We start from the raw sequence: 27921 nt of genomic DNA, 5'->3' as shown, positions 1-27921 counted from the left end.
ACTATAGCAAAGAGACAAAATCTGGAGGACCTGCAGATGGTTTTTTTGTTGTTTTTTTTTTCAAGAAAGAACACCTGCAAGTTTGTTTCTGTGCAGTGAACAACAGATTCGTGGTTTTAATAATTTTCGAGCAGAAAAGGAACCTGTATTTGAGACATTCAGACTATCAAACAGTAGGAAAAGAAGCAGCCTGAAACATATCTCACCCAGTTAATGAAAACAGGAATTACATTGCTGGATGATGGAAGAAAAAAACCTTCCAAAACATGGGGATAAGAATGCAACACAGCTACACCTGTGATTCTGAATTAAAAAGAAAATTTATCAAAAGATCACTATGCTCCAACTTGCAAACCTCTGCATCTTATGGTGTGATAATAATTTGGATGTGCTGGTGAGCCCTACTTAAACTGAATGTCTTTTTAATTGAAAAATCATTAAGGTTTCTTTTCAAAACAACAGATTGAAGAATAAACAAATTAAGGAAGCTATTTTAGGTGACTGGGTGGGGATAGGAAATGAGGCAGTGAGAAACCTTTCAGGGAAATCCAGGTACAGGTGAAGGAAAACGTGGAGTGAAAGTTGGAGTATCCGAGGAACCGGAGAAGAAACCCAAGGAGAAGAAAGCCACCAGAAAGTGAAAAAGCATGGCAATGATGAAGGAGATTCTCCGATCCAGAAATCTCTTGCTTGTTGTTCTCATTCCACTTCTGCTGCTTCCTCTGCCACTCTTATACCCCAGCAGCGTAAGTACCTTTTCATTTTCTTTTTAACAAAGCCTCTGAGTGCAGTAGGTAGTCATGCTGGGTAAGTCTGCAGCGTGCAAAAAGAAAGGCAAAGACCTAAATAAGCATTGCTCTTAGAAAAATCAAGGACTCAAATTTGAAGGACTGGGAAGGTCACTGAGGAGTCATCACAGTAAGAACCAGAGCTACCTTGAGTCATGTCACAAGTGCAGCTGAAGAACCAGGTGAAGCTAGTAAAGCACTACTTTAAAGCAGAAATATTGTGTCTCTTCTTTTTGTACAATAATGTGTGTGTGGAAGGGGGAACAGAACAAACATATCCACTAAAATATTCTTTAAGGAGAGGTCTTTAAAAGGAGCACTTCTAGTGTCACTAGCTTTTAATAGTAAGTATGCGTGGAGGGACTTCTAGTACCTGAGGATTTATGAATACTACCGCTTTATCAAATAGAAATGTAAAGGATTAGAAATTGTATAGCAGTTTTCAAAAATAAAACTGTAGTATTTTGTTTAGAAAGAAAAACAGTATTCATAGCAAGGAAATGTTCCTACACCACTGAACTGTATGTTGCACTTTGAAAGAGTTTTCCTGCTCTGAACTTCAATGTATATCTCGGCTGCCCTCTTGTAGTAGTTTTCCATCTCTTCTCTCTCACGAGAGGGAATGAACGACAGACAATTGTGCTCTTCTTCAGAGAACAGCAGAGCTCACCATTTCACAGAGGCTTGTTTTAGAAAAGGGTTTAATCTCCCCCAGTGTCACTGGAAGGGTGACATAAGAACAGATACTCCCTGGCATGGCCATATGGCACAGTAACTGCAGCATGCACTATGTGCCTTGAGAACCTCTCCTAGGAAATAAGAGATTCACCGCACTAAAATTTGTCACCCATGTTTGCTCCCTACGGGATTCAGCGACACAGGAATTCAGAAGCAATGAGAAAACTCTTTAATAACCAAGGGAATTGTAATAGCATCGTATGGGTGCTGAAACAGAAGTTCACTGACAGTACTGCTGCAAGAATTGCTATTATACAGTACGAGCTCTTCTGCACTGTTACTGTGCACTTCATAGTGTTGCTTTACTGCAAAGTGATATGAAAAGCCATCAGATGATGTTTTACATCCACTTTATATATACATGAATGACCACAGATGATAAAGCACAGCCATAAATCTGACCCAGCGTTGGACAAATGTTTATAATGCTATTAAGAGAACATCTACACCAAATAAACTCAGTTGACAATGCCCTATTCAAGTGGTTTAGTGTATCATTTACTTTGTTACAACCAATTGAATATGATTACCTCTTAAACCTGAAGACTAAATTTGTCACCTGCTCACTTACTTACATTTTCATTTATCAGACAATTATGTTAGTTTTCTGTCTTCCTTATAGAGATCAGAATTACCAGGTGGTTTATATTTGCATTTCTGCAGGAAATCAGCTTGCAGCTTCTTTGATGATACCAGCATAACTCTGGAAATATCAAAGGAACATTACATGTGTAGTGGCAAGAGCAATCCATGGGAGCATGAGGACTCAGAACTGTTTGTACAGCTAATGGAAATAATGACCACAGCTTCTTTTCTATTACTTTAGGACAAGAAATGGTTGGGTAAAAAAAAAAACAACTGAGAAAATTTGCTTGAATTCTTCTTCTCTTTCCCAAGTTTATACCTGAACAATGACTTGTACAACAGGTTTTGGACATGCATAAATGCCTTTCAGGTCATGACACATACAGAAAAAAACATTGTGTGCTTTACAAACTGTGGGTCTTCTTCATTCTGTCCTTATTCCCCTCTTTGTTAACAGTGACACGGAAGTATTTTTACCTTTTTCTTTTTCATCTTTACCCACCTTTTTTCATAAAGCCACTCTTGATACCATAAAGCATGCCACATGAATTCAGTCAGTTGTGGGCAGGGTCTCCTATGACTGGTGACCCTGTGGCCACACTGAACCCAATCAAGGACACGTGGATGCCTCCTCAAAAGTCAGCAAGGGGTGCTGGAAGCTGTGAGACCTGCAGCATCAGGTGATGTTGACACCTTGCCAAATGAGCAGAATGGACCCTAAAGCACAGAACATGCTCTGAACAGCCATGGATGGCAACTTTCATTCAACTTTGTTTTGATTTACACAAGCTGAAGGGAGGGAAATATAGCACGATCCCATCAGCTCAAAGATGGTAGTCCAGAAGCTAGAGTACCTCTGCACAGCTTAACCAACCACATGCCTGCCTGCAAGATATGCAATGCACATCCTCAAGTGGGCAAATCTCCAACACAGAGTTTATTCTTTTTCTTAATCACTTTGAGATCCTCAGATGTTTTAGTTACAAAAGTTTTATGTATGACCCTTATTGTGGAATTTTTAGCCCGGGTTTCCTTTCAGCTTCTTTCTTTCTTATTTTTCTTTCTTATTTCTTTTTTTTTCTTTCTTATTTCTTATTCTTATTTCTTATTTCTTTTCACATAAGGGACTGACGGAAGATAGGTGGTAGTCCCTCCAACCATCACATGTTTATCTATTCCCTGCTTCAAGCCCTGAGGTGGACTTAACAGTAATTTTCAGTGGTACAACAAGTGAGAAGGGTGAAACAGTTAAAATTATACAGCCACTACTTCAGTCCAGTACTTAGTAGCTCTGGTAACCATTAATTAAATATATAAACTCAGTTCAATTAAATAGAGGAGATTAATATGGTTTCTCATGGAAATGAGCTGATTTAAAGCACTGAGAAAATAAAGAAAGTTGCTAGACAAGCTGATTAAGTGTTTAGTGGAGATTATCAAACTGGACTTTCCTAGTACCCAGTTTTATACCATTTAAAAATCTGCTTTATTTTAGTTTTGTTTGTAAACTGATTAGAGCCTAGTGTGTAGGAAACACAAAGACTCAGTGCCCATCCCAGCTAGGTTTTGATAGAGATGCAACTTCCCTTTGGCTTATTCCATTTCCATTATCAGTCTACTTTATTGCTACACGCAGAGGAGTAATAGAAAATAACAATCTACTCTCAAAGAAATTAAAAAGAAGGATATATTTAGAGTGAGAAAATAGTTTGGAATCAGGTTAGGATTAAATTAATTTTATGAATTTTGGCAAAACATATCTCTTGGACCTTACTTCTGCACTGCTTCAAAATAAAAATCAATGCTTTTTCACTAAAAGGCATTTTTTTCCTCAGACAACTGCTGAGGAGAGAGCCCATGCAAACATAATAGTTTGTTAGCAGAACCTAATGAGTTAAAAAAATAAAAAAATGTGTCAAATAGTCACTAGGTCACAAAAATGGCCCTATGCTCTGCTCTCTGTGGAATATTAACCATGAAGTATTATGTAGTTAAAGGTGACCAAGCAGCAAGTTGGCTAATATTTATGAGCCAATCCATCAGCTCCATGACTCTCATCTAAAATAGGTCTGTCTTCCTAGTAGAGATTACTAAAAATCTCTAATGCCCGTCACGTCACTTAAATTATTTCCAATTTTAAGTCAAAATTATGGTTTCTTTTTTTACTGAGTGATCACTTGAAGTCGTTACAAACTGAACACTGGTCTTCGGAGTTTCAAACAGTACAGCAATTCCATTTTATAAAGTGCATGCTTCATAACCCATGAATATTAAAAAAAATCCCTCTGATCTCATCCATCCTAAGCCAACCTTCTCAAGCCTCTCTTGTAATTTTTTCTTGGTAGCAATGAAGCTACAACTGCAGTACAATCTTTTATTGTAATATTTTGCTGAAGGACCTCATCATAGAGGACTAATGAAACCTGCACTGGGGAGCATAAAACCTAAACCACTCTTCTATAATAGTTAAGGAAGAGAAACAAATATGCACATTTCTGTGCAGTTCAGAGTACTTGTCCATCCATAAAGGAACAATCCAGAGCTATAGTCTCTGAAGTAATTGGACTTTATCTGATTCAAGGAAATTATTTTTTTCTGATGACCTTATCTCAGTTATTTTGGTGGCCCTGCTTACTTGAATCGGAACTGTTTAATATTACACTTTTCTGAAACAGGAGTCAGAGCAAAGCCTGGCAGCTAATTTAAACCCAAGCTTCTAAGCAAGCTTGGCTGCAATTTTTAAGCAAGTAAAGGAAATGGCACATAGCAATCTATCTTAACTTTTTCTCTGGGCTGTGTTCTGCATGTTGTTACTATAAGCTATACTAAAAAAGAGGAACAGCTGATTGTGGCTCTTTGTTAGAGGTAATGTAAAAAGGGCATGTATAAACATGAATTTAAATAGAAGCTACTGATTCATTCTATTGAACCCACACCCCTGTATAGTCTTACTTTAGACTTCACCACCTTGTTCCCAAAACTGATTGCAAAAAAAGGAAGTGTAATACACGATCATCGATTTGCACAAGGATCTGTGGGAATTGCTTGTGTGACTTCTTGAAAGCTGCTTAATTTGGGAGTCATCCAGTCAGGAAACAAAAGGAATGAAATTATATTTTAACACACTCAAATAGCATTTGTGAACAGTGAATTTTCTAAACAATAGCCATTGTGAGCTGTGAATCCATACTGATTGGTAAATTCTTACGGAATGTCCAGTGAATAGTGAAGAACAAGTAGATTTAGAGCTGGTGTAAATCAGTGCAGATCCACTAGCTTCCATGGAACTGCTGGTTAGACCCAGTACAGGAGCTGGCTTCAAATTTGAGAAAAAGAAAGGAAAAACATTTTTCTGAGGGTGATTTCTATAATTATTAGTAGGAAATATCCCCAGGCTTCTAAGGATAACAAACTGAGCCTAAGGAGAACTCCACTGAATACCATAAATAAAGACATATCTATCTAAAAAAATGTACCAGAAGACTTCTGTAGACTAGCTGTGTTTTCATGTAAAAATATTCAGCAGATAGCACCTTTCTCCATCATACACCCACTCTCCAGGGATGCTCAGCGCGATCTTGTCGTGGCTTCTCTGCCAGAACCTTGGACAGCAGCAAATTGGTCTGATTTCCTCCCGTTAACCCATTGCCTCTAAGGCCTTCAGGTCTGTGGTCGGCTTCCAAGGGTCTGGGGAAATTACCTGAGAAAATAAAACAACTGACACAAAATGTAGGTTTGCACACTGTTTAAAAAAAAGCAGTCTTTCAGAGTATTTTCCAAAAGAGCCGTCATGTATTTATCCGTGCTATGGCAAATGTGAATGTTCTCAACCGATCCTGAAAACTACGGGTTCCTATTCTTGTCCAATATTGGAAAGAAAGCTATGTAGAAATACCAGCTCCACAGGCCAAATCTGAGGAGAGATGGTTGAACATTTGGTAAATATTGGATTATGGAAATCAAACAAATCTGTAAATGCGCTTGGAACCATTATTTTGCTGATAAATGTTTTTATCCCAATATTTTTCCCTAGCTTGGAACCATTATTTTGCTGATAAATATTTTTATCCCAATATTTTTCCCTAGCATATGTGCAAAGCCTTTCATTAGTGCCATCTTCTGGAACTGGCTATTCAGGTGGTAGCCTAGATTTCACACCCAAACAGCTGCACCTTAGGAGGTCCTTATGCAGTCCTCGTTGATTTTTTCAAGTCCAGGTACCCACAGCCTGATGAGTCCTATGAACACATTCACAAGGCTTCCACAGCAGGTGGTGGGGCAGTAACACATAACCTCTGTGCTTTCTTTCTCCCTGCAGGAAGCCTCATGTGCCTACGTGCTGATCGTGACGGCTGTATACTGGGTCTCTGAAGCCGTACCTCTTGGTGCAGCAGCCTTAGTTCCTGCTTTCCTGTACCCACTTTTTGGAGTCATGAAGTCCAGTGAGGTCAGACCAGTATGCACTATTTTATCATTTAATGTTCTTACTCTCAGTTAATTATCTGAATAAAACTAATCTTAGTGGACTAGCAAGACTAAGAGGTGTGGGAAGAAAAAGTGTACATCTTGTAATGTATAACTTGGGCCAACCAGCTCTTTCTTCTACTGAAGATAGATACAGGGAAGGCTGTACTAGCCAAGAGAGGTGTCCATCCTGTCAGTTACTGCATAACCAACAACTCCCAAAACCTATTGTATCAAAGGGTTCCACCTTTCCCCTCCTCCAAAACCAGGTAAACAGCAGTTATGGAATAAACTGTAAAGTTTCCTTCCAATTATATTTATTACAGGTGATGTGTAAGACTAGATAATTTTGTTATCCAGGTGAATGTCTAGTCTTTTTTCCAAGCTGTAATCTTAGTGCTGCCTTGTAGCCATGAGTTCTAAGGCAAAGGAGTAGCTGTACAAAAAAGTCTCTATGATCAGTTCTGAATTTGCTTACTTGAGGGTATTTTTTTTAAAATGTTACTTTCTTTGATGGTATGCCAAGAATTTATTTTATTTAATCTACAGCTTTTTTTCCCCTGCTTTTTTCTCTCTCATTTTTGGGGATGGGGGGCATCCCACTTGATTTACAACGACTAGAAATACAGATAAGAACACAGAACAGTATATAGCAACCGTAAAATTGTTGATTTCTAACACAATCTAGCACTGGGCATACCCATAAATGGATAGAGTCAAGCATGAACCAAGAGTTTTATGACCTGTCTTATTCCTCCCAGTGGTATAACAACTGTGTAATATAATCAGATACATTTCCATACCAACACAGTTAAATATTTTCAAGATATTTTTTTCTACCATAAAGGTAAAGTAGTTACGTATTTTCATTACAAAAATTCTGCAGCATATTGGAGAGCGAAAATTTACAGGCAGCCTGGCAGAAATTCAATATAATATCAAATTAAATGACAGTGAGACTACTGCAGAGAACGTATTATTTGCTTTAGGAACAGAATAAAACCCTGTATTTTAAAATAAACAACTCAGATGATGCTGCAGTATTTCCAGTCTGCTGTTCTGGAGTGCCAAAGAAACCAAGGGCCCTTGCCTAGCAGTTTAAGCTACAAATAACTCACAGGGTCTTAAGAACATAAGCCAGTGTGTTGTATATGTTTATGTGTGTATTAATAAGAATATTAGTATTCACTTGTTTCTCCAAAATGACTGTGAAAGGAATAAAGGAAAACAACAGATTCTTTGTGCTGCTGGCTTGATGGATTCCCTTCATTCGGTTCAAGATCTTTTTTTAACAAGGTAGCAGGAAAATAAAGATAGTTAATGAGAAAGAAACCAGTGGAGGAAAGCCAAAAAAGCGATGTTTAAAAGTTCTGGCACACAACTGTGATGGACAAGTCTATTTAGGTCACCATAGGGATTTGTTAAAAAAATATAATTAAATCCTCAACTTGCCGCAGCTTTCACAAAATAACATTAGTATCATTCTTGCACTTTTACGGAGCACTATAACTGAGGACAATGGAAAAAATACTGCTTCTACTGATTTTAATTGTTTTAAAATGCTGGCATCTACATTTGGTTAGAGGAATAGTTTTAAACTGAAGAAACGATGTTTTTGGAAAAATATTCCAGCAACAGCTTGGGAAGGATTGCATCAGAATGAAATGAAAAATTTAGCTAGACTCCAAGCATCTGTGTGTAACTTTTATTTTCTCCTATTTGTTTGCTTTCACACAAGAGAGTGTGTGTGTGTGTGAATGTTTTTGTTTGCTTCATTTGTTATTTTTGTAGTCACTTCACAGAACATCTCATATCTTAGCAAGCCCCACATTCAAGAATGCTGATTTGGAGGACCATGCATTGTCTCTGAATTTTTTCCTGAGCCAGTTGATGATTTTTGCTCATCCCCTTTAAATTAACGTTTTCTTTTTTTAAACTTTGCCCTGTTTTCCTGATACAATGGATATGGATTTCCATTGTGAAAAGTTCTAGTATGGGGTTTGTGGATCATCACAGCAATATCCCAACTTTTCATTATTGCATGTCCCAAAGGACTTTTTTCTGAAGCTGTAAGTTCTAGGGATGCCACATTTTGCCCAACAGTTGAACAAGACATAAGAAATACAAACAAGGTAGACAATGACATCTCCAATAGCAGATGAAGCACATGAATAAGCTGCCTTCAGTGCAGAGGTTTGTCTGTGGCTGTTTCAGGCTGGGCCTAGCTGAGTGATTAACTGAAGGCAGCGAGCATCCTGCTCAAAGAAGTAAAATCTATCTTGATGTCTTCAAAGCTGAGAAACCTACTAACAAGTGGGTACAGAGCCTTGTTATTTGTAAACACAACATGAAAGAGATTAAAGAGAACATTTTGACTCACAAATTCTTCATTTTCTCCAGCTCCCCATCATTCTTTCTGTAAGGGGAAAAAATCCACAATACCATATTTCTTCTCATTCAGCATGATCTCTGTGTAGGGTAGCTACTGCTTTTTTAACTGACTGTTTCTCCCTTGTCCTTAATGCAGGTGGCTGCCGAATATTTCAAGAACACAACTTTGCTCCTCATGGGTGTGATTTGTGTGGCAGCTTCTGTAGAAAAGTGGAATCTCCACAAGCGAATCGCCCTGCGCATGGTCATGATGGCTGGAGCAAAGCCAGGCATGTGAGTGAACCTTTGACTGTGGGGCAGTCTGAGGCTGACAGCAGTAGCCTGAAAGAGCAAATAACAACTCCAACTTGCCCATCCATGGGTACAAGCTAGCTTGGTTTGGGGCTCTTTTTCCTACCCACCTTTCCTTTCAGAGTTGGAAAGCTTACAAATTTTCTCATCCTCTTTCTGCCACCTCCTACTCCTTGGCTTGTTGTCCCTTTGCTTTCTATTTTTTACCGGTACTGAGTTTAGTCTCTCTGTTCCTTCTTTGCCTGTTGTTTAGCAAGCACAAAAGGATGATTAAATCCTGGATAAGCTGAAAATCACTGTTTCTCACGTCACATGCCGATTTTCACATGGGGCAGCAAATGGCTTCCAGTGATACATTGTCTTATGACAGTTCTCAGCACGAGGCAACCTTTTATCTGCACACAGTATGATATTTTGGCACCCACAAAAAGAAAAAGACACCGTGTAGTTATCAGTTGACTAATGAAAACGTTAGGCAAGGAGGCCCTTAATATTTCTGAAAGTGCCTCAAGAAGATTTCCCTGTGTTGTACTCCAGGTTGCTTCTTTGCTTTATGTGTTGCACCACGGTGCTCTCCATGTGGCTTTCCAACACATCCACCACAGCCATGGTGATGCCAATCGTGGAAGCAGTGCTCCAGGAGCTAGTGAATGCTGAGGAGGAGCGCGAGGTCATCAGTACTGCAGGCAGCACCATTATTGAAGAAAACGAGCCAATAGGTATTTGTCAATGTTGGCCATTCTTTTCTCATTTGTTTCTCAGTGACTGGACTCGTTGATACACATTATTCAAATTCTATCGAGGTCAGAGTTGTCTGACTTGTACTGCCAAAGACCTAGTCCATCCTCTTTCTTTTTGTACTCTGATATTTCTTTCAAAAAATGAAAGAAAGTTTCAAGATGTGATGGGACAACTGGAATTGGGAAACTATTTATGTTGAATTAGGGCATTACTGGAGTTTGTGTGTCATAAACTCTTAGGTCATAGGATTTTACAGGGCTGGAAGGAAACCTCTGAGAAGAAAGTAACAGAAATGTAGAAAAGGCCCAAAAGTGTGCTCTGTGACAATCCCACACTTGCCCGTTCTACCCCTGCCCTCCCAGGCTGCCCACGTCAGAGCAGGTGCCACAAAAAAAAACTGGTTAGAGCTCTGAGGTTCGTTTCATTCATTCTTTCCCAGAAAGAAAGGATTTGGGAAGAAAAGAATCTCTCTTTTCTTTCCATTCACAGATTCCAGTCTGAAAAGGATGTCATCTAACCTTGCCTATTCTACATAGGTATGATAGTCTTTTAATTGCCAGAGGCATGTGATTGGGACAATATGACACAATAAAATGCTGCATAAGGGTCACAGAGTAACTGAGACGGTTTGGACAAGCTTTTGTTTGCAGTAGCTTTTCCAGGTTCAGTGGTGTGGCCCAGAGGCTCAGCTCAGGTCTTACCCCAAGGGCTGCTTTCTCTTCCTTCATTGCAGGTCTCAGCGAAAAGCATGGCCAACCTTCACTGGAGCTTATCTTCATCAATGAGGAGTAAGAATGAACCCTGTACATCACGACTGGAGATTTGAGCCCTACACAGGTTGCAATGAGATGAACCCAGGAGTAGAGCCAGGAAGGGCAAGCAGAAGCTTACGAGTGAATGTTTCAGATGTGACTGACAAGGAAGGCTTATATGAGAAATGGGATTAATGTAATGGTCTGGATCTCACTAAAGCTTCCCAGTATTTACTTATTTTTTAACACTATGGGCATTTTAGAGAGAAGGAAAATGTTTCTCAGGGTTTGAAAGATCTTTTGAAGTTTGTGTTTGTGCTGTATAAGAGAGTTCTGCCCACAGATTTTTATTTCTGTTCCCCTGAAGGAACAGAGATGGAGACGATCCAAGCACAGTATGGAGTGCCCACAGGACATATCCAGAGGGAAGACTCTTACAGAGGATTCCTGAGGAAAATCTGAACTGTCAAGAGCATTCAAGAGAGAGATGTAGGGCAGGGGAGGGGAGAACCAACAAAAAACACCCCTCCCCCCCCAAAAAACCACCCTGTAAAATATTTCTTTTAATATAGACAAATGTCTTCAGAAGTTTGAAACACTAGCAGTTTCAACCAGATCTCTATTTGCGGTAAAACCTAGTAAGGTGAAAAGGCAAATCAAGGAAAGGACTAATTTCTTTGTCAAATCATCAAATCAACCAGCAGTTCAAGGTACACAGGAGAATATACAGAGTTATTGTCCTAAAACTATAGTATAGATTAAATCCTAAGGAGCGTCTTCTTACAAGGTGTGAGAATAAATCACACAGTCCCTTCTTGAGCTCCCTCTATATTATTCACAAGTGTTAAAATAAGAGCAACAAGCTCTTGTTACACCTTTAAAAATTTACTTTAAACCAAACATCATTCAAACAGCCCATGTTGATGACTTTAAGTTAACTTGCAAGGTCTAAACAGTTTTCTCATTTCTCTGGAGACTAATGGGTCCTCCAATATTCCCTCTGTTATCTCTTTTTATCCCAGCCATATTTTCTGTGCAGTATAGAACCAAATTTTCAGTTTGGCATTGTGCCATTAATCCCTTTAAGCCCTATTGAAGAATATGTGTGGGATATTTCATAACAGAACTATTATTAAAATAGTATTACTTGAAAAAGAGCTTGAAATTTGGCAGGAAAAGGAAAGTAGCACATCTTCTGGATTTAAATCTGTTTTCAATGTCAAAGTAAAAGTTCAGTGGATTGTTTGCATGGTCCACATGCCACAGGACAGATTTTAGTGAAAGCTTGGATGTGGTACAGGTAGGTGCTCAGAAACAGCATTGGAGAGGTCAGCAAAGGAAGAACTTGAGTAGAACAAGACAGTGGTAGTGCTGGATTGCCTTGTGATTCACTCCACTGTGAATGGAGTCCATTCCTAGAATGGGGTATGTACTACCTAGAATACATATTTTTTTCTTGCACGGAGGTGGAACCCCATTGCTACAGTTAGAGATAGAGCTGTGAAACATAATGATGACTCATGTATCTGGCCAGGACACCACATAAAAGGTACTTAAAAATGGTATTCATCACCATTTCAGTAGGCACTAGTTCTCCTACAGATGTTGCCCTTCCTATGCATGATGTGTGCTTTTTGAGGGACCTGGGTGAACAGGCAGTTTTAAAGTATATTTTCCTTTCTTTGTTTTAGTGCTACTACTACTGACTTCAGCTCCTTGATGCACTCAAAGGTATTGTCATAGGTAGTATCTTCTGAGCTATACTGTCTTCTAATGCAGGAACCATCAGAGCAGAGTCCACACAGCTCTGCAACAAACTGCTGTTTCCTTTATTTCAAACAAGTAGTGGTTGTTGGCAGAGAGTACGTATTGCAGAATGTCCCACTTGGTATTTAACCTATCAGCCTGCTTACACAAATCAAGCTGGGGAACATTAGCTCTGTAGTGTTGTATTTATTGCTGGAGATCCCGAGATCCAGTCAGTAAACTCACAATTCCATACGGTTTCTAGCAAGTTCAGATATGACCTTATATTGTCCAAGTATTGCCAGCTTCTGCAGCTGAGACACCTCAGTTACTAGAACAACCTACACATATCACAAAGTCACAGCCTCTAGCAAGGGACCTGTTAGATTCTCCTATGCGGCAGAGGAAGAAGACCTAAACTTATTATAATCTGACTTCTAAGATCACTTTATAATAAAATCAGGTTGTTGTTGGGATTTTTAAATCTTGGTTTTTTCCAGTGTAAAGTTTACAGTTGAAATTTTAGTGTGGGGTTTTGGGGGGTTTTTTTGGCTGGTTGGTTGGTTGTTTTTTTTTCAAAAGCCCACTTCCCATGACCTTTACAATGCATCATAAATTCTAATCTAAGTGCTTCTAGGAACAGAAAAAAGGCTAATCTAAAGGCATTTGCTTCCCTACAGAGTATGAATGGCGTGCACATGATAGCCAATCCTATTGGAACAATGAATTCTAAGAGCAATGGGCAGCACCTACCTCAGGTAAGGAGATGTTAGACCCAGGGGGTAAGGGAAAAGACAGATGTGAACATCACCTGCTCCCCACTGCTTCATATTTGTTCCCTGTAAGCTGTGTTACATGGAATCCTTCTCCATCGTCTTACAGCAGTCATGGCTTGGCCTTTTGCTAGTTCTTGCTCCCATTTAGATGCCCCCAGCACAGGTATATTCAGAAGACTCTCCCCCAATGGCTAGTACAATTCATTTAGCTTTACATTCAGTAATGTGATCACAAGTTTCCTTTCTTATTTGCTGTTCTACCCACCCGCAAAGCCTCCACAGAAAATAGTCCAACTCAAAAAATAACAGTCCCTGACACACCAAATCTTGCTCAGAACTAAACCAGCAGCAAGCACGGGCCATTTAACTCTTCAGCCAGTTTGTTAGGTAGTCTTAGTATCCACCTCCTTTTTGTCTTGCCAAATATCCACCATCAAAAGCCTCCATTACATCAGTCCCTTCCAGTATTTCTGCTTCTCCTGAGTGGATCCAAGAAGCAATTGATGCTCGGACTATTGCATAAGTTGATGTCCAGGAAAGATCAGGCTAAAATCAACACACAAATTTGCACTCACAGTTCAAAAGAATCTAAGTGTATGTTTCCAAAAAGGGGTAATGTGCTGCTCCTGACACTTAATTTCTTCTTATACCCATTTCCCAAACACATTCAGTGGTTATTTTGTAACTAATATACTCACTTCACTTTCAATCTACAGGAATTTTGGCCAGGGTACCCTCAGGATGATGATGAACCTATAGCATGACCGATTTTACTACATAAAACCAAATCCAAATTAATAAATTCAACAAAGCTAACTGAACCACTTGCTGCCTTTTTCCTGATCCTAAATTACAGCCTTGGGCTGCATGTGAAGTGCCTGGAAGTACTGTACCTTTTTTTCCAGTACAAGAACTTGATTTACCAGCATGGAGACTTTCCTGTCACTGCTAAGAAAGCTTCTTTTGGAACAATATTTTCCTGCAGCTTTTTCTTCCATATTCCCATTGCCCAGCCTTTTTCATGCCGTTTCTGAGGCCACTAGCACTCCATTCCTAATTAGACTCCCTGAGCCAGTATAAGTGCAACAAGTCCACCAAACATTTGTCTGGTGGCTGCTCATAAGCCTCAAGGATTATGGATTCCTACTGCTGCAGTGCTGGCATCCCGCCCCTCGGCCCACAAAGGCTTTCGGTATCCTGCTGAGATTCCAGTCAGAACTGGAGCTGGCCAAAACCATAGCCAGAAGTCCAATTACTGTTTGTCCTACATTTCTGCCACAGACAAGGCAATTTCAGGCCCCTGGACAGGTTTCTAGTTCTGATCCCAGTTAATCCCTGTGAAGAAAAAACTGCCCCCTCTTACGCAAACCTGTTGTTCGTCTGGGACCAGTATCACCACGGCATTAGAGCAAGTTGGGCTGCTGTTCTGATCACCTGCTTTCTTTTGTGAATGTATCCCCTCACAGGCTCAGATACTGGTCCTGCCTCCTAAGCCCTCAGAACTGGGTCTGAGCACTAAGTACCGGTATCAGACCAGACATGACCACATGGTCTGTAAATGCCTCTCACTGAGCATCTCCTACGCGGCAACCATCGGAGGACTGACAACCATCATAGGGACCTCCACTAGCCTCATATTCTTAGAGCACTTCAACAAGTAAGTGATGTTGTGGTTGTGTGAGAATGGTGGATGGGTCTTTCTCGTCTCTGTGGCTTTCCCCATGGGTTAGTTACTACCTCCAGGAACCCTTGTAAGACAGTCTTTCCGAAGGCAATTTTGTTTCCTCCTCTACTCTAATGTTATTACTAATGGTTAATGGTTGAAAGGAGGAGCTTAAGTTAGTACATATCCATGTCTTTCTCTCATGCAAAATAAAAATAATTCCTCAGCATGTGGTAACATTTAAGTTTCTTCAGCAACTTCTTTTGATTTTACAAACTGGCTATCATGAAGGCAGCAGGCACTCTGGAAAAGTAAACACTAAAGCCATGAAGATATAGCAAAGATGTCAAAGATAAATACAAAAGAAGAAATGTCATAAAATCAGCTTCAAGTTGTTCTATGGGTTCTTAGAAAGTGGGTTCTTATGGTGAACGTAGAGGCATCGCTACTATTACTTGGGCTGCTCAACATGTAGTGCAAAAATAAAAAAAACTTAGAAATGTGGCCTTACACCTTTGCTTCAGAGAAGATGAGAAGCAGCTCTGATCAGCTAAGTATTTCCTTTACCATATATGCCCAGGGCTTCCAAAGTCATGAACGTTACCTCTGTCAGAAGACTGGTAGTAATTCTCCTCATGCACAGCTATGCATCCAAGCTCAAACCTGATTCTGATCATCTACCGCTGCCACTGCTGCCATGGTATCCTTCATTTCTCTCTCTGAAATGGTGGTAGCAAAGAAAACTGATTTTGGAAGCCATCCTTAACCCGAGGATTTGGATTTTACAGAATTTCCAGAGATTTTGCTGTTATGACTGTTCCATCAAATGCACATATCAGACATCTTTGTCAGAGTCCAGCAGACTATAATCATTATTTGTGCGGTCCACAATAAGTCATACAAAGAGATTCTGGGTGGAACCATTCTTAAGTCTGCCAACACTAAAAAGGGCTTTAACAAAAACCACAGGTAGGGCCACAATTTCACTCCTGGTAACTCTAAGGGGTTTTGGAGCTGGCTAGACAATCCAGACCATCTGGCCTTAAAGGTGTGAAGTGCTATAGGCTCATCTGTTGGTCAGGCGTGGTCAACGATTGACATCCTTTGGCAATTGGTTTCACTATGCACATGTAATGCAGCTGTTGCAAACACATACTGATGCAATTTGTCTATCATGCCACGACAAACATGTATACATACACTATATTACATATAGTAATATATATGTACTATATTACATATAGTGTGTGCATCTATGTATATTGGAGGTGCCTGTCCTTTCACTGTTCTGACTTCTTGTGCATCTTTTTTTTCCTTTACAGCCACTACCCAAATGCTGAGGTGGTGAATTTTGGAACCTGGTTTTTGTTCAGTTTCCCCATCTCCCTCATCATGTTGGTCCTGACTTGGTTCTGGATGCATTGGCTGTTCTTGGGTTGCAAGTGAGTGCAGATTGATCAAGATGCATGGATTATGAAAGCAGGGCATCTGGGGCTCCTCTAGAACGTGTGTCATAAAGATGTTTCCAGTTGCAAATGACAAAAGCTAAGGCACAACTTCCTCCTTCTTGCCAGAACAATTACTGGAGGAAATCTTAGTGCTTAACTGCGCTGCATAGACAGCACTGCACACTTTTGCTGCTTGAGAGTGAAGTGCCTAGGTGTTGCTGATGGAAATCCTTACTATGCATTCAACTGATTTTTTGACTCTCATGACCATGAGGAACCCGTTGTGGAGGAAAAATCTTGTTAAAAGTACTTTTAGAAAAGTACAGCTTAAAAAATGAATAGAAAAATAACTGCAAGTGAACAAGTTACTATTCAGATCTGCTTCCAGCTCAATGAAATTAATGTAAGACCAGTTAGAAGTAAAGGTAAATAGACTCCATGTATATTTCTCTTTAAAGTGGAAAGGACTCGCAGCCTAAGACACAAGTACATTTTGATACCAGTAAGTCCCTTAGCACCCAAATAAGAACAAGGCTCAGACTCCTAGTTCATTTGTACCGCGTATTCTCTTTGCAGAGCCACGCTGCAAAGTTAATGAAAATTGACTAAATGTGTGCATTTAGAGTGGATTAGTTAATCTGCATTAAACTGTGGTGCAGACACATTTACTCAGAATTAAAGTGGCCTTAATTTGATTTAGTTTACTCTTAAAAGTAAGCTGAACTGACATCACTAATTTATTTCACCTAAGACAATGAATAAAATGATGCTTGCTGCTGACCTTGACTAGATTTGAAGAGGTAATTTAGAGGTGAATAGCTCCACGTCCTTCTCTCAGTCAGTCTCCTGAGCCTTGTAGTTCCAAATCGAAAGGCTAAAATAAGTCCTCTTTTTTTTTAATCTTGAGAGGAAACAGGCCCTAGCATGACCCTCAATTACTTGCTTTTATTTTTAAATAAATATAATTGAAATTCCACATTGCGTCCAAGACCTCATACTGATTAATGTTGTTCTAAATAATACCAGAGACTGAAGCATTATCGACTTTTTGCGAAGTACTGGTTGATTCCAAGCCTCCTTAATCTCTGACTCCTGTTCACTGCAGTTCATTAAAGAACATATTATGTTAGGAGCTTGGCTACAATACTCTGCCTTCAGATCCTCCTAAGCCTAGAAACACTTATAACATGTTGAAACAGCTGCCTAATGCCCGTGCATAAATGTTTACTGAATTCCCGTAATGTTCATGCTCTTTTCCTAGGAAGCCCAGTGTCATCAATCTGTTCTTACTTAGCCCCATTGGAATAACATGTCACATGTGATTTTTAGGCTCTGGACTAGGTCAAGGGGGAAGGACAACGGACCCACCAAACGGTTTTTGCCAGCAAAACAGAGCTAAGGGTAGAATCATTACTATAGAACTGGCCATTATAAACCACATAGCTCTTCAGCTGTGTTACTGCTGGTGGATTTTACTGGAGTCTAACAGCAAGGTTTGCAAGGGAATTTAAATACTTGTAAGTGCAGAGCGGTGCTAAACACGCTAAAACCAAGTGTCACATAGATGTCCATTTAGAAGTGAAATGAAAAGCCTGTTTAAGACTTTCTGTTACCCAGACAGGGCCTGCCTGCATTTTGAGCTATGCAAATTCCTTTAAGGATCTAGCCTTAACCAGGTACATGGAGTGAGATTGTAGTCCATGGTTTGGCCAGTGCTATGGCATGGATCTCTAGTGGGGTACCAAGTGAGATATTGAAATAGAAGGGACTATAAAAGCATGCCATTGGGCTCCCATGGTACTTCAGTCACTGAAGTCCCTGCTGCTGCAACATATTTTAGACTGGCTTAGCTGCAGAGGTTTCTCAACCCACCCCACGCACCTCTGTGTGACGGAGGGTACAGCTGGAGCAGAAAAGCAGAGATCTGTGGCTCAAAGCACAGCAAAGTGATGCTACTGGAAAGAATAAAAGGAAAAGTTTAAAGTGAGCTTGCAAGTAGCTTAATTTCAATTAGGAATGTTGAGGCTTTGTTACAGTATGAAGGCAATTTGAATAAACTAAGGATTTCACCTAATTTTCATACAAAAGTATAGCCGGTTTAAATATATTGAGCCATGAAATGTGCTTGTGCTTCTATGTCCTGGCAGAAGTACAGGTATTTTTCACCAGGACAAAACACTGGGCTGATTCCCTTGCCCTCTGTGGCAGAGGCAATTTGGTGTTACACTGATTGTGCCTGGTTTAGAAATAGCTAGTATTAGTAGAAGCAGACAGGTCGTGAAAGCTGTTGGAAACCTCAGCACAGCTTTCCCCCATTACTTCCCGTGGATCCTGAATATTCAAGTCAAACCTGCGCTCAAAAGCCAGCCCGAGGCCCATATGTGTTGGATACCCCTGATCCAACTGGAAAGCATACAGTTTCCCCATTAAAAAATCTGTTGATAGCTGGCCTCTGTCACTGTCTTTCCATGTGATGACAGAAATTAGCCATAGCCTTTGGAGGTTTCTGGCACCAGAAAAATCTGGCCACCACCAGCTGTTTGAAGAAGCCTACAGAAAGGGAGCCCAGCCACAGCTCGAGATGGCTCAGGGATACCAGTCAGTATTAGTCAGAGCACCCTGGGACCTTCCTATTATGTCTAGGATTAATTCTCAGAAGATCTGGAAACTCGGCTACGCAAAGATCACATGCAGTAATTTCCCGTCACATTGCCATCAGGTCTTGCCCCAGTCACATTGTCTCCTATCAAGCAGCCCCTGGCAACTGGAATTTTCAGTTTGCCTCATTGCTGTTATTTTTTTACGCCTTTTTTTTTCCCACTTGATGAGCTTGTCTAATTTTACTGTGCTATCTACCTCAGTTTTAGAGAGACCTGTTCTGTGAGCAAGAAGAAGAAGACCAAACGGGAAGAAATGTCAGAGAGAAGAATTCAAGAAGAATATAAGAAACTGGGAAATGTTAGGTAAAACAGACCTGCCTTCCTCAGGAATTTGCCTCTCTAGGCAGGACCATCCTGTTTTATTGCCCTCTGTGTTGCCTTTGGCTCATGTAGATTATTCTTAAACTGTCAGCTCTTTCTACTCCTTTCCAGGCTAGAAGTAGAACTAAATGCAAAAATGAACTAAAACCAAAGACTTTGTTACAAGCATGCATTTATTTGCTCATTTATTTATTTCTAAAGAAAAAGGAAATAAAAGGAAAGATTCAGGTTTATACCAGGGTCCAAAGGTCATATGAGTCAAGGTTTGTCTCTACTTTGAACTAAACCATTAAAGGACTCCCCTTCCCAATTCAGGCATATACTCGCTTTGGTGGATAGAAGTTCACTGTTAGCAAAGGCTTTGCACCAATCTCCCATGCCATGAGATGTTCAGCCCTCCTAGTTGCCCATAATCTTTATTCATGGTGGCAAGAAATGTCTCTTGAAAAGCTTATTTTGCAGATTTTCCATTTTTCAAAAGGGATGGTACCCCATAAAATCCATTCTTCCCAAAACATTTTTGTGTTGTTCAACTGAAATATTGTCAGATCAACTTGCTGAATATGATCAACTCTGAATCTAGACTGTTGTTCAGACTGTGCCTAAATATGAAACCATACTTAATTTAAATCTATCCTAAATTAACACTCAGTATCCTCAAGTCACCTTATATATATTCCACGTGTTTAAAATATCTGTGCTAATCTACACTGTAATTTGCTCTTACACTTTCTATACTTTTAAAAAATGCAATAGAAAGTGTTCACAGTGGAATAGTGGCATGAGCTTTACCTTGTTAACATATTTAATCAGATAATAATGCAAATACAAAACAAGCATTTATAAATATTTTCCTTCAGGTCTTGCCCATGAATAACTGATTTGCAAATACAGATGGATATTTTTAGCCTATTTTTTACTGGTTTTATATGGTTCTCAGCTGGGAGCAAAACGTAGAATTCTTTAATTAAAACTAATCTTCCTTTCTATTTTCCATATGGGTTTTATCCTTTTTTTTTGGAACCAATTTCTACTTTATTACTTCTCTGGAACTTGCTCTTGGGTTTTCAGAAATACCTTGGATTTAATGCCTAGATTTTTTTTTTTTTTTGCTTTTGTTTCTAGCTATCCTGAGATGGTGACTGGATTTTTCTTCATTCTGATGACCTTGCTTTGGTTTACTCGTGAGCCTGGCTTTGTACCAGGGTGGTCATCTTTTTTTGAGAAGTAAGTGAAATTCCCTAAACAACTGCACAGGAATATGGCCTAGCTGCTTCTGACTTTCTGCAATAACTTTTGGCCTTAAAACATCATCAGCACTTTTAACAATGTGTGAAAAATTAAGTCTTTATTAAAAAATAGGATTTTTGCTTTTTAAACTACATCTCTTCACATGGTGGCAAATTGTATTCTTTCTCAGTAAACAGAGTGAATTAAGTAGGGAAAGTAAAATAAATGTATTTCAAATGTAAAACAATAAGAAGGTGAGATTCTGAAGTTAAAACATTTTAGTGCTTTCGTAGAGAAGTTGTCACTGGAATAGATTGCAACTATAATTCAATTTTTTTTTTTTCAATTTTATTTTGAAATTATATTTTTTGACAGAAATGTATTTTTCTGAAGATAAATTTTATCAAGATGTCCATTTTAATTAAATATTACACAGAATGGTGAATGAAGCAAATATTTTTTTCTTTTATTCTAAGTAATGTTAAAACAAATTATATTAAAAGTGACTATAACACACAATGCATATCAAAGAATAAGTGATTCGAACTTAAATTTTCTTTATGTTTCTACTGCATAACTTTATTTTAATTTTTCATTCTAATTTTGACAGAAAAACAATTTCTAATATTGGGATTTCCTGTGGATCTCTGGAGTTTGGGACTCCTCAAAATACTTTTTCAGAATGAGTTTTAAACATTTAATTTAAAATCAATCTACAGTTCATTTCTAAAGGATCACTTGGGTTTGACTTTTTCCCATAATGTCTTCACTCTTTCTTGCTTCTAGTAAACACACTATTTTTCTGTACCTCCAAGTTAATAGGTTTGTAAACCAAAAGGGATTTCTTTTTTTCGCTGGAATGTTAAAAGTTGTTAGGCAGTGATTGAAGTTGGCTACAAGAGTCAGTTTAATAAATTGGAAAAAACCCACAATTTGTATCCTTGATATGCAGACATATTTTTCTAGTGGGCTGTTAGTAAGACTTCAGAAGTGGAAATACAACTTCACCTGCAACAATTTGCTTGGAGCCATGTACCCTGTTTGGAAATGTTTCTGTTGGTGTGATTTTATGATAACCCCACTGTTTCTTTCATAGGAAAGGTTACCGGACTGATGCCACTGTCTCTGTATTTCTTGGTTTTCTCCTTTTCCTGATTCCAGCAAAAAAGCCATGTTTCGGAAAAAGAGAAAAAGGTGAGGAGGATGCAGCAAGAAAGAGATCTGGCACATTTTCCAGTGCCTTTAATGACATTTTTATGTTCTCGGTAAAATATGACAAGAAGAGATTTTTATTGTGGAAGGTCAGGGTTCAGTTTCTCCTCTGATACCAACTCTTCCTACATCAAACCCCCTTTTTTGTTGCTTTTATTCATATTGTCTCATCCAGCAGATGACAAATACATCTTGTATCTGAGGCCACCATCTCTTCTGTGTTAACACAGTTATCAAAATTTAGGACTGAGTTTTAGGAAAGGGTCAGATGGAGTTCCATGAAGAAAACTGTAAGGCAGATGTTTGCAAAATTGGCTGAAGATAAGCTCTAGTAAATAATTTGGTCATCATTTATACAGCAGAAATCATTGATAATGTCATAAAACAAACATAAAAGAGGTCAGTAAATGTCAGACAAAGTTCCAATTTTGTGCAGTGCTTCTCTCTCAGTCCTCTTGATAATAATGATTGTTATTTCACATTCACATTTGGGTAGCACTCAGTGGTATTGAACAGTTTGCTGTGCCAGGCTTTCAGCCGTCCTGTATGAAAATATAATTGCCTGCATAGACTCTTATGTAGAGATTATAGATGTATATAGATATGTTTATTTTTTATACTGACATATATTATGCGGCATTTAAGAAAAATGACACTCTAACTCCTACTCAAGAAAATACTCAGGCATCTAAAAAATTAATGTCCTCAGATAAAACATAGGGGCATAAATGCACTTTATCAAGCTTCATGGCCTACTGGAGAGAGAAAACACCCTTCTTTGAGAAAATAATCCCATTGTAACTCCATGTTTGTAGTCTACAGATAATTTGCACATACTATACACAACAGAGCACACAGTCCCTCAAAAATCTATAGAATGAAACACAGGGGTTTATAACTATTCACGTCAACAGAGCAGCCAAGGGGAAGTCAGGACATTTGAAATTAATATGCTGCATTTTCTGAGACCAAGCTAACCAGAGAAATAGGTTACACACTTCTTCTTCACCTCTCACAGATAGTTCTCAAGATAACTTCCACGGATATTACATTATTCCTACTAGTGTGAAAAATATGAAGATCTTTGCAAAGAGGCCAATGTAATGCTGGTCACACACTTGCTTTTTTTTGATACAGGAGATGGTGAAAAGTCAACAGATATTAACACACTGGATCCCATCATTACCTGGAAGGACTTCCAGAAGACCATGCCCTGGGAGATTGTAGTGTTGGTTGGAGGAGGTTATGCCTTAGCAGCTGGGTGCAAGGTACTGACTTAGATTTTTATCCTCCTTCCTAAAAAAATTATAAACCTGGACTTTTATCCTTTTGTATGCTCCCCAGTTTGGATTTACGATGTGGATACTTCCAAGTTTGTACCTAACCTAGTCCCTACTCCCTGCATTCAATGGACAGCTATCTAGCTAACAAAAAGATGGTTAGGACTGAAGTCAATTGTGTAAGCATCTGCCATTTCAGATGCTTTAGAATATCTAGAAATTCCTGCAAGGCTGGCAGACATGAGACAGGATCTGAGGGAGACCTCGCACTTCTCAGCCAGCAGCTAACCAGATAGAGGGGGAACATCTCAGCTGCCACTGGACGCTCCTCTTTAGGCAACTGACTCAAGCTCCTAGCACTGACTGGACAAATCATACTCTAGGCTCTACTGACTGTATCTACACGCAGTATAATTCAGGAATACACAGCTAGCTCTCCTACAGACTCCTACACATAGACAACTAAATTTGTGTATTTGAGTCTCAAAATGAATACTAAGCAGACTGCGCAATCCTTCACCACCAATTTGCAATACTCCAGTTCACATCCTGAAGAAAGAGGGAAGATCAGTCTTGGCGCCTTTTTAATGTTATTAACTGCCAGATGTATCTCTTTGTGACTATGGACAACTATTTATCAGACACTACAGTGAAATCCAGTTCACTGAACAAAAGGAAATGCGGAAAGCATTGACCTAAACTGCGTTTATTTGCTGGTGGGATTCTCTGATGAAACTGCTCCAAAGAGAAGAATCTGTTTTACAAACATACTAAGTATTAGTAATTCTTACACTTCTATCCTTTCCCCAGACCTCTGGCCTCTCTACATGGATTGGACGCCAAATGCTCTCCCTGAGCAGCCTTCCCTACTGGGCTGTAACTCTGCTGGCTTGCATTTTGGTGTCCCTGGTAACAGAGTTTGTTAGTAATCCAGCAACCATAACCATCTTTCTGCCTATTTTATGCAGCATGGTGAGTAAAAACAATGACATTTTTAGTCTGTTGTTTCCCCACAGGCTTGTGGGAATGTTTCAGGACATTAAGGTATTGGCATTCTGTTCACACAAAACCTAGCCTGTTCCCAAGCTACTGTTCTGCAGTCTTGGGCTTAGGAAAAATAATAAACTCAGGCAGCCAAAAGCATATTTTAGCACCAAGAAATTTATTCAATACGTCTCAGACAAAGGGAAAACATAGCTGCTGCGCTGAGGGATTCATAGTCTAAGTACAAGAAGAGGTGACGATGCAATCAACAAGATAGGTAAATTCCACATAAAGCTTGAGATACTTTTATCAAAGTTATTTTAAATGTGTTGTTTATTAGTTAGTAGTCACCCACTCGCTACTTGTAAGAAAAGACTGTAGTACTGAATTTTATATCAGATTTAAATGTATTCAAGGGGGTGATCTGGTAAGCGTACTATCATCCAACATGGAAAACAACCTGGTCTAGTGGAAGGTGTCCCTGCCTATGGTGGGGGGTGGGGGGTGGGGGTGGAACTAGATGATCTTTAAGGTCCTTTCCAACCCAAACCATTATATGATTCTATGATATGATTCTATGAAAGCAGAGATGTTTGTAAGGGACAGAAAAAAATCAGGAGACTGATAACAAAGGCAGAGCAAAGAGATACAAATTTCATTCTATATTTGAATAGCAGTTACAGAAAACTGTCTTATTTCTTTTATGTAATGTGAAGTTTTTCTCACCAAGAATGCAGGTCATTAATCATGTTTCCCTATTATAACAATTTTATGGGATTGTCCCAAAGTACATTATGTGAACAGCTCTGAGGTAACATGAAGATATGGTCAAATGAAAATAAGTAATTATGTTCGTACGGCTTCTGAGTTCAGATTTAGTTCTGCTCCATGCCGAAAGAGACTCTCCTAAAAAGAAATTTAGAACAGTAATCTACTTTTAGTAGTCTGAACTGCCATCTTAAGGCAGTCTCTCTTTTTTGACTGTAAAAGTAACCTGGAGATATTTCCCTCTCCAAAATGAAGTTAGCCTTGTGAATACCCTTCCCTTTCCATCTGACATAAAACTAGGCCACAGCAATGTGAATGAAAACACAAAGTTTCACCACCACTGAAGGCTGTAGTGGAAGAACAATTCTTTAGATCACTGTAAAGAATATTCCATCATCACTGCCTTCTCACCATGCGAGACCATGTTTGGAGCACAAACAACTAGTTTTCTTAACGACTGTGCAGGAGGCCTTTACGTAACGGTCTCTGTATCTTCAGCAACTGAAAGAAGTAAGTTCTTCATGTCAACCTGTTGTGACTTCTCTCAGATGCAGACTGAAGTGGCAGGCAGTGTTAAGATCCAGAAGACACAACACAGAATGACATGGAGAACAAGTGGAAGAAAGAGCAAAGGGGTCCTAACAGCAGCAGTCTCCACCCTCCCTCCATGTGAAACGTCTCAAGAGAAATCCCTGGAGCACGACCAGCTCCAAATTATAGCACTACTCTGCTCTAAAAAAAACCCAAAACAACAAAAAGACTTCCACACTTAAGTTTAGAAACTAGGGAGATGAGATTCACAGAATCTTATCTTCACATAATGCAAAGAGGGTCCTTTCATCCTAATTGCGAGCAGTGGCTTTTATTGGTTAAGTGAAGCACCTCTTCCTCTTTCCTTCCAGTCAGAAACCCTGCTCATCAACCCTTTATACACCCTGATTCCTGTCACCATGTGTATCTCATTTGCGGTGATGCTGCCAGTGGGTAATCCTCCAAATGCCATTGTCTTCAGTTATGGGCACTGCCAGATTAAAGATATGGTAAGTCTTGAGATTGGGTATATCCTCCCATGCTTCATGCAACCTCAACACCTTGCCCCCACATCCAGCAGCCAATAATAACAAGGATGATATTGGTGCTAATATAAAGTCATATTGATCTGCACTGCTGTTATGTGACCGAGCTGCCAGATTAAGAACATCCACACATCTGCTGTAGGATACCCACCTTTCTCATCTTTATTTTTTGTGAATGTAATAGTCTAAAGAGGTATCAAAGAACAGGAGTACACAATCCTTCGCATTGACCTGTTAAGACGGGCACTGGAGAGCATGAGAAATTACATTTATCACATAGCTTCACAGTAAGTCATGTAGTTATCACCCCGCTATGTGTGGTATAACTCTCCATTCTAATTATCTGATTGAGAAGTTCAAATGACAAACTGAGCAGCTTTCAAATGAGCTGCATCAGCCTCTGACTATCACTCCTGAATACGCCCACAATGTACACTCTGATACGTAATATTCACTGTGCTTTTTTTGGCTCTAGAAATCAGTGTACGTAATTTATCACACTATATATGCCAGTATACATATATACATACACCCTACTACCTTCTTTTTTCCATGTTAACTGTTTTTGATCAAGTTGTCATTGATCATGCTCTGATGCATTTTGCTTTTGTAGGTGAAGGCTGGCCTGGGTGTAAATCTGATTGGCCTGGCTGTTGTCATGGTGGCAATCAACACTTGGGGAATTAGACTCTTCCAGCTGAATAGTTTTCCAGAATGGGCAGTGGTCAGCAACGTCACTAGCCAAACATAATCTCCAATGAAAAAAAAAAAAAAGAAAAAAAAAGAAAAAAGTGCAAGACCAAAGCAAGTTGGGAGAAAATATTAAACATACATTGCACATACAAAAGAAAGGAAAAAACTTGTGCATACATAGAACCAGGATGATAGCAAAACCATGAAGAAAATCTACAGGGAGATCTTCTGCGTAAGCTTTTCAGTTCTGAAAAGCAGCGTGAGCTAAAAGGAGACATTAGCTTTGCCCCTCCATTGCTGCTTTCACTGTGATAGCATAACTCTGAAAAACCCCCTCTCCTCCAAATTCTCTGCCTATGGGGTTTTCATGCCCTAGAACAATTACGTAGGACTTGTAAAACAGGGGATATAGGACTCCAATGACAGAATACAAGTATACATACACTGGTGTACTCAGTAGTAGGATATTCAGTCCTACCATTGACTCCTACAGCGAATGAAGGGTGAGTCATTCCCAAACCCAGAGTTTTATAAGCCTACTCCTTTTAAAGGCAAATTAGTATTCTTCTTTTGAGATGACTCACCACTGTGTTGGAAAAAAGCACTTTCCCACCTAACCCATATGGCCTGGACATAAATACAGCTACCAACTACCAGCTACAGCACTTCAAAGGGATAATAGAAACCACGAAACAGATAGGAAGAAGTCTCCTCAGAAGGAGAATGGGGTTTTTCCACAGCACTAGTATGAAGTTTCCAATATTGCAGTACTTGCAATCTCTGCTTTGGAAGGAAGAGCTTCAGAAACAGATAGAAAGTTTTGTTTAGTACCTTCTTTCCTTATCATTGTACTGCAGTGGGAGCTTTTTCAGCAGGGGAAGCTGTGACCAGCAAAACCTTACCAGGCCTACAGATCCATTGCTCTCCTCTCTCTTTGGCTGCCGTTTAGATAGTTACGCAGTTATGATTTCCCTGACAGAGAAAGTACAATGTAATCCAAGAGGGCACTCAGTGCTGCTCCATGAGTAAGAAGGGAGAGGGCTGAAGCGGAGTGGTGCTGGTGTATCTCCTCATTGTCCACGTTCACTTGAACATCACACTCACCTGCTCTCTAGCAGCCCAGAGAACAGGAACTTCAAATGTAGGAAACCGTGACACAGAGCAGATAACTACCAAACCAAAAGGCCAATCTCTTTATCAGCTGCAAAGTGAACGCCCTGCTTTTCTGACTGGATCCCTGTGATACTGGGTAAACCTTCTCTTGTATTATGTCCTGTTTTTAATAATTTCTTTAATGTCAAGGCATTTAAGCTG

The 27921-nt window shown here is 39.5% G+C and overlaps 1 protein-coding gene across 1 annotated transcript; it reads left to right on the top strand.

Annotated features, from left to right (window-relative positions):
- Positions 1 to 135: 135 nt before the first annotated feature.
- Positions 136 to 27921, top strand: SLC13A4 (solute carrier family 13 member 4). The gene is made up of 16 exons (XM_049822260.1): positions 136 to 746; positions 6430 to 6558; positions 9103 to 9239; positions 9795 to 9976; positions 10732 to 10786; positions 12442 to 12481; positions 13177 to 13254; positions 14739 to 14929; positions 16258 to 16377; positions 19245 to 19346; positions 20490 to 20591; positions 21691 to 21830; positions 22944 to 23074; positions 23897 to 24058; positions 25741 to 25878; positions 26528 to 27921. The coding sequence occupies exons 1-16, from the start codon at positions 648 to 650 to the stop codon at positions 26663 to 26665; spliced, it is 1944 nt and encodes a 647-aa protein (XP_049678217.1). The 5' UTR covers positions 136 to 647; the 3' UTR covers positions 26666 to 27921.

The sequence above is a fragment of the Accipiter gentilis genome, chromosome 18, assembly GCF_929443795.1.
Source record: "Accipiter gentilis chromosome 18, bAccGen1.1, whole genome shotgun sequence".
NCBI lineage: Eukaryota > Metazoa > Chordata > Aves > Accipitriformes > Accipitridae > Astur > Astur gentilis.
This window is presented reverse-complemented; position numbering and strand designations above follow the sequence as displayed.

Bases quoted from the DNA above. Each gene is read 5' to 3' on its own strand.
- SLC13A4 (XM_049822260.1), top strand. From the start codon at position 648: ATGGCAATGATGAAGGAGATTCTCCGATCCAGAAATCTCTTGCTTGTT. The intron at 20,592-21,690 runs GTAAGTGAAATT...TTTCTTTCATAG, and splicing joins TGGTCATCTTTTTTTGAGAA to GAAAGGTTACCGGACTGATG. The intron at 21,831-22,943 runs GTGCCTTTAATG...TTTTTGATACAG, and splicing joins GAGATCTGGCACATTTTCCA to GAGATGGTGAAAAGTCAACA.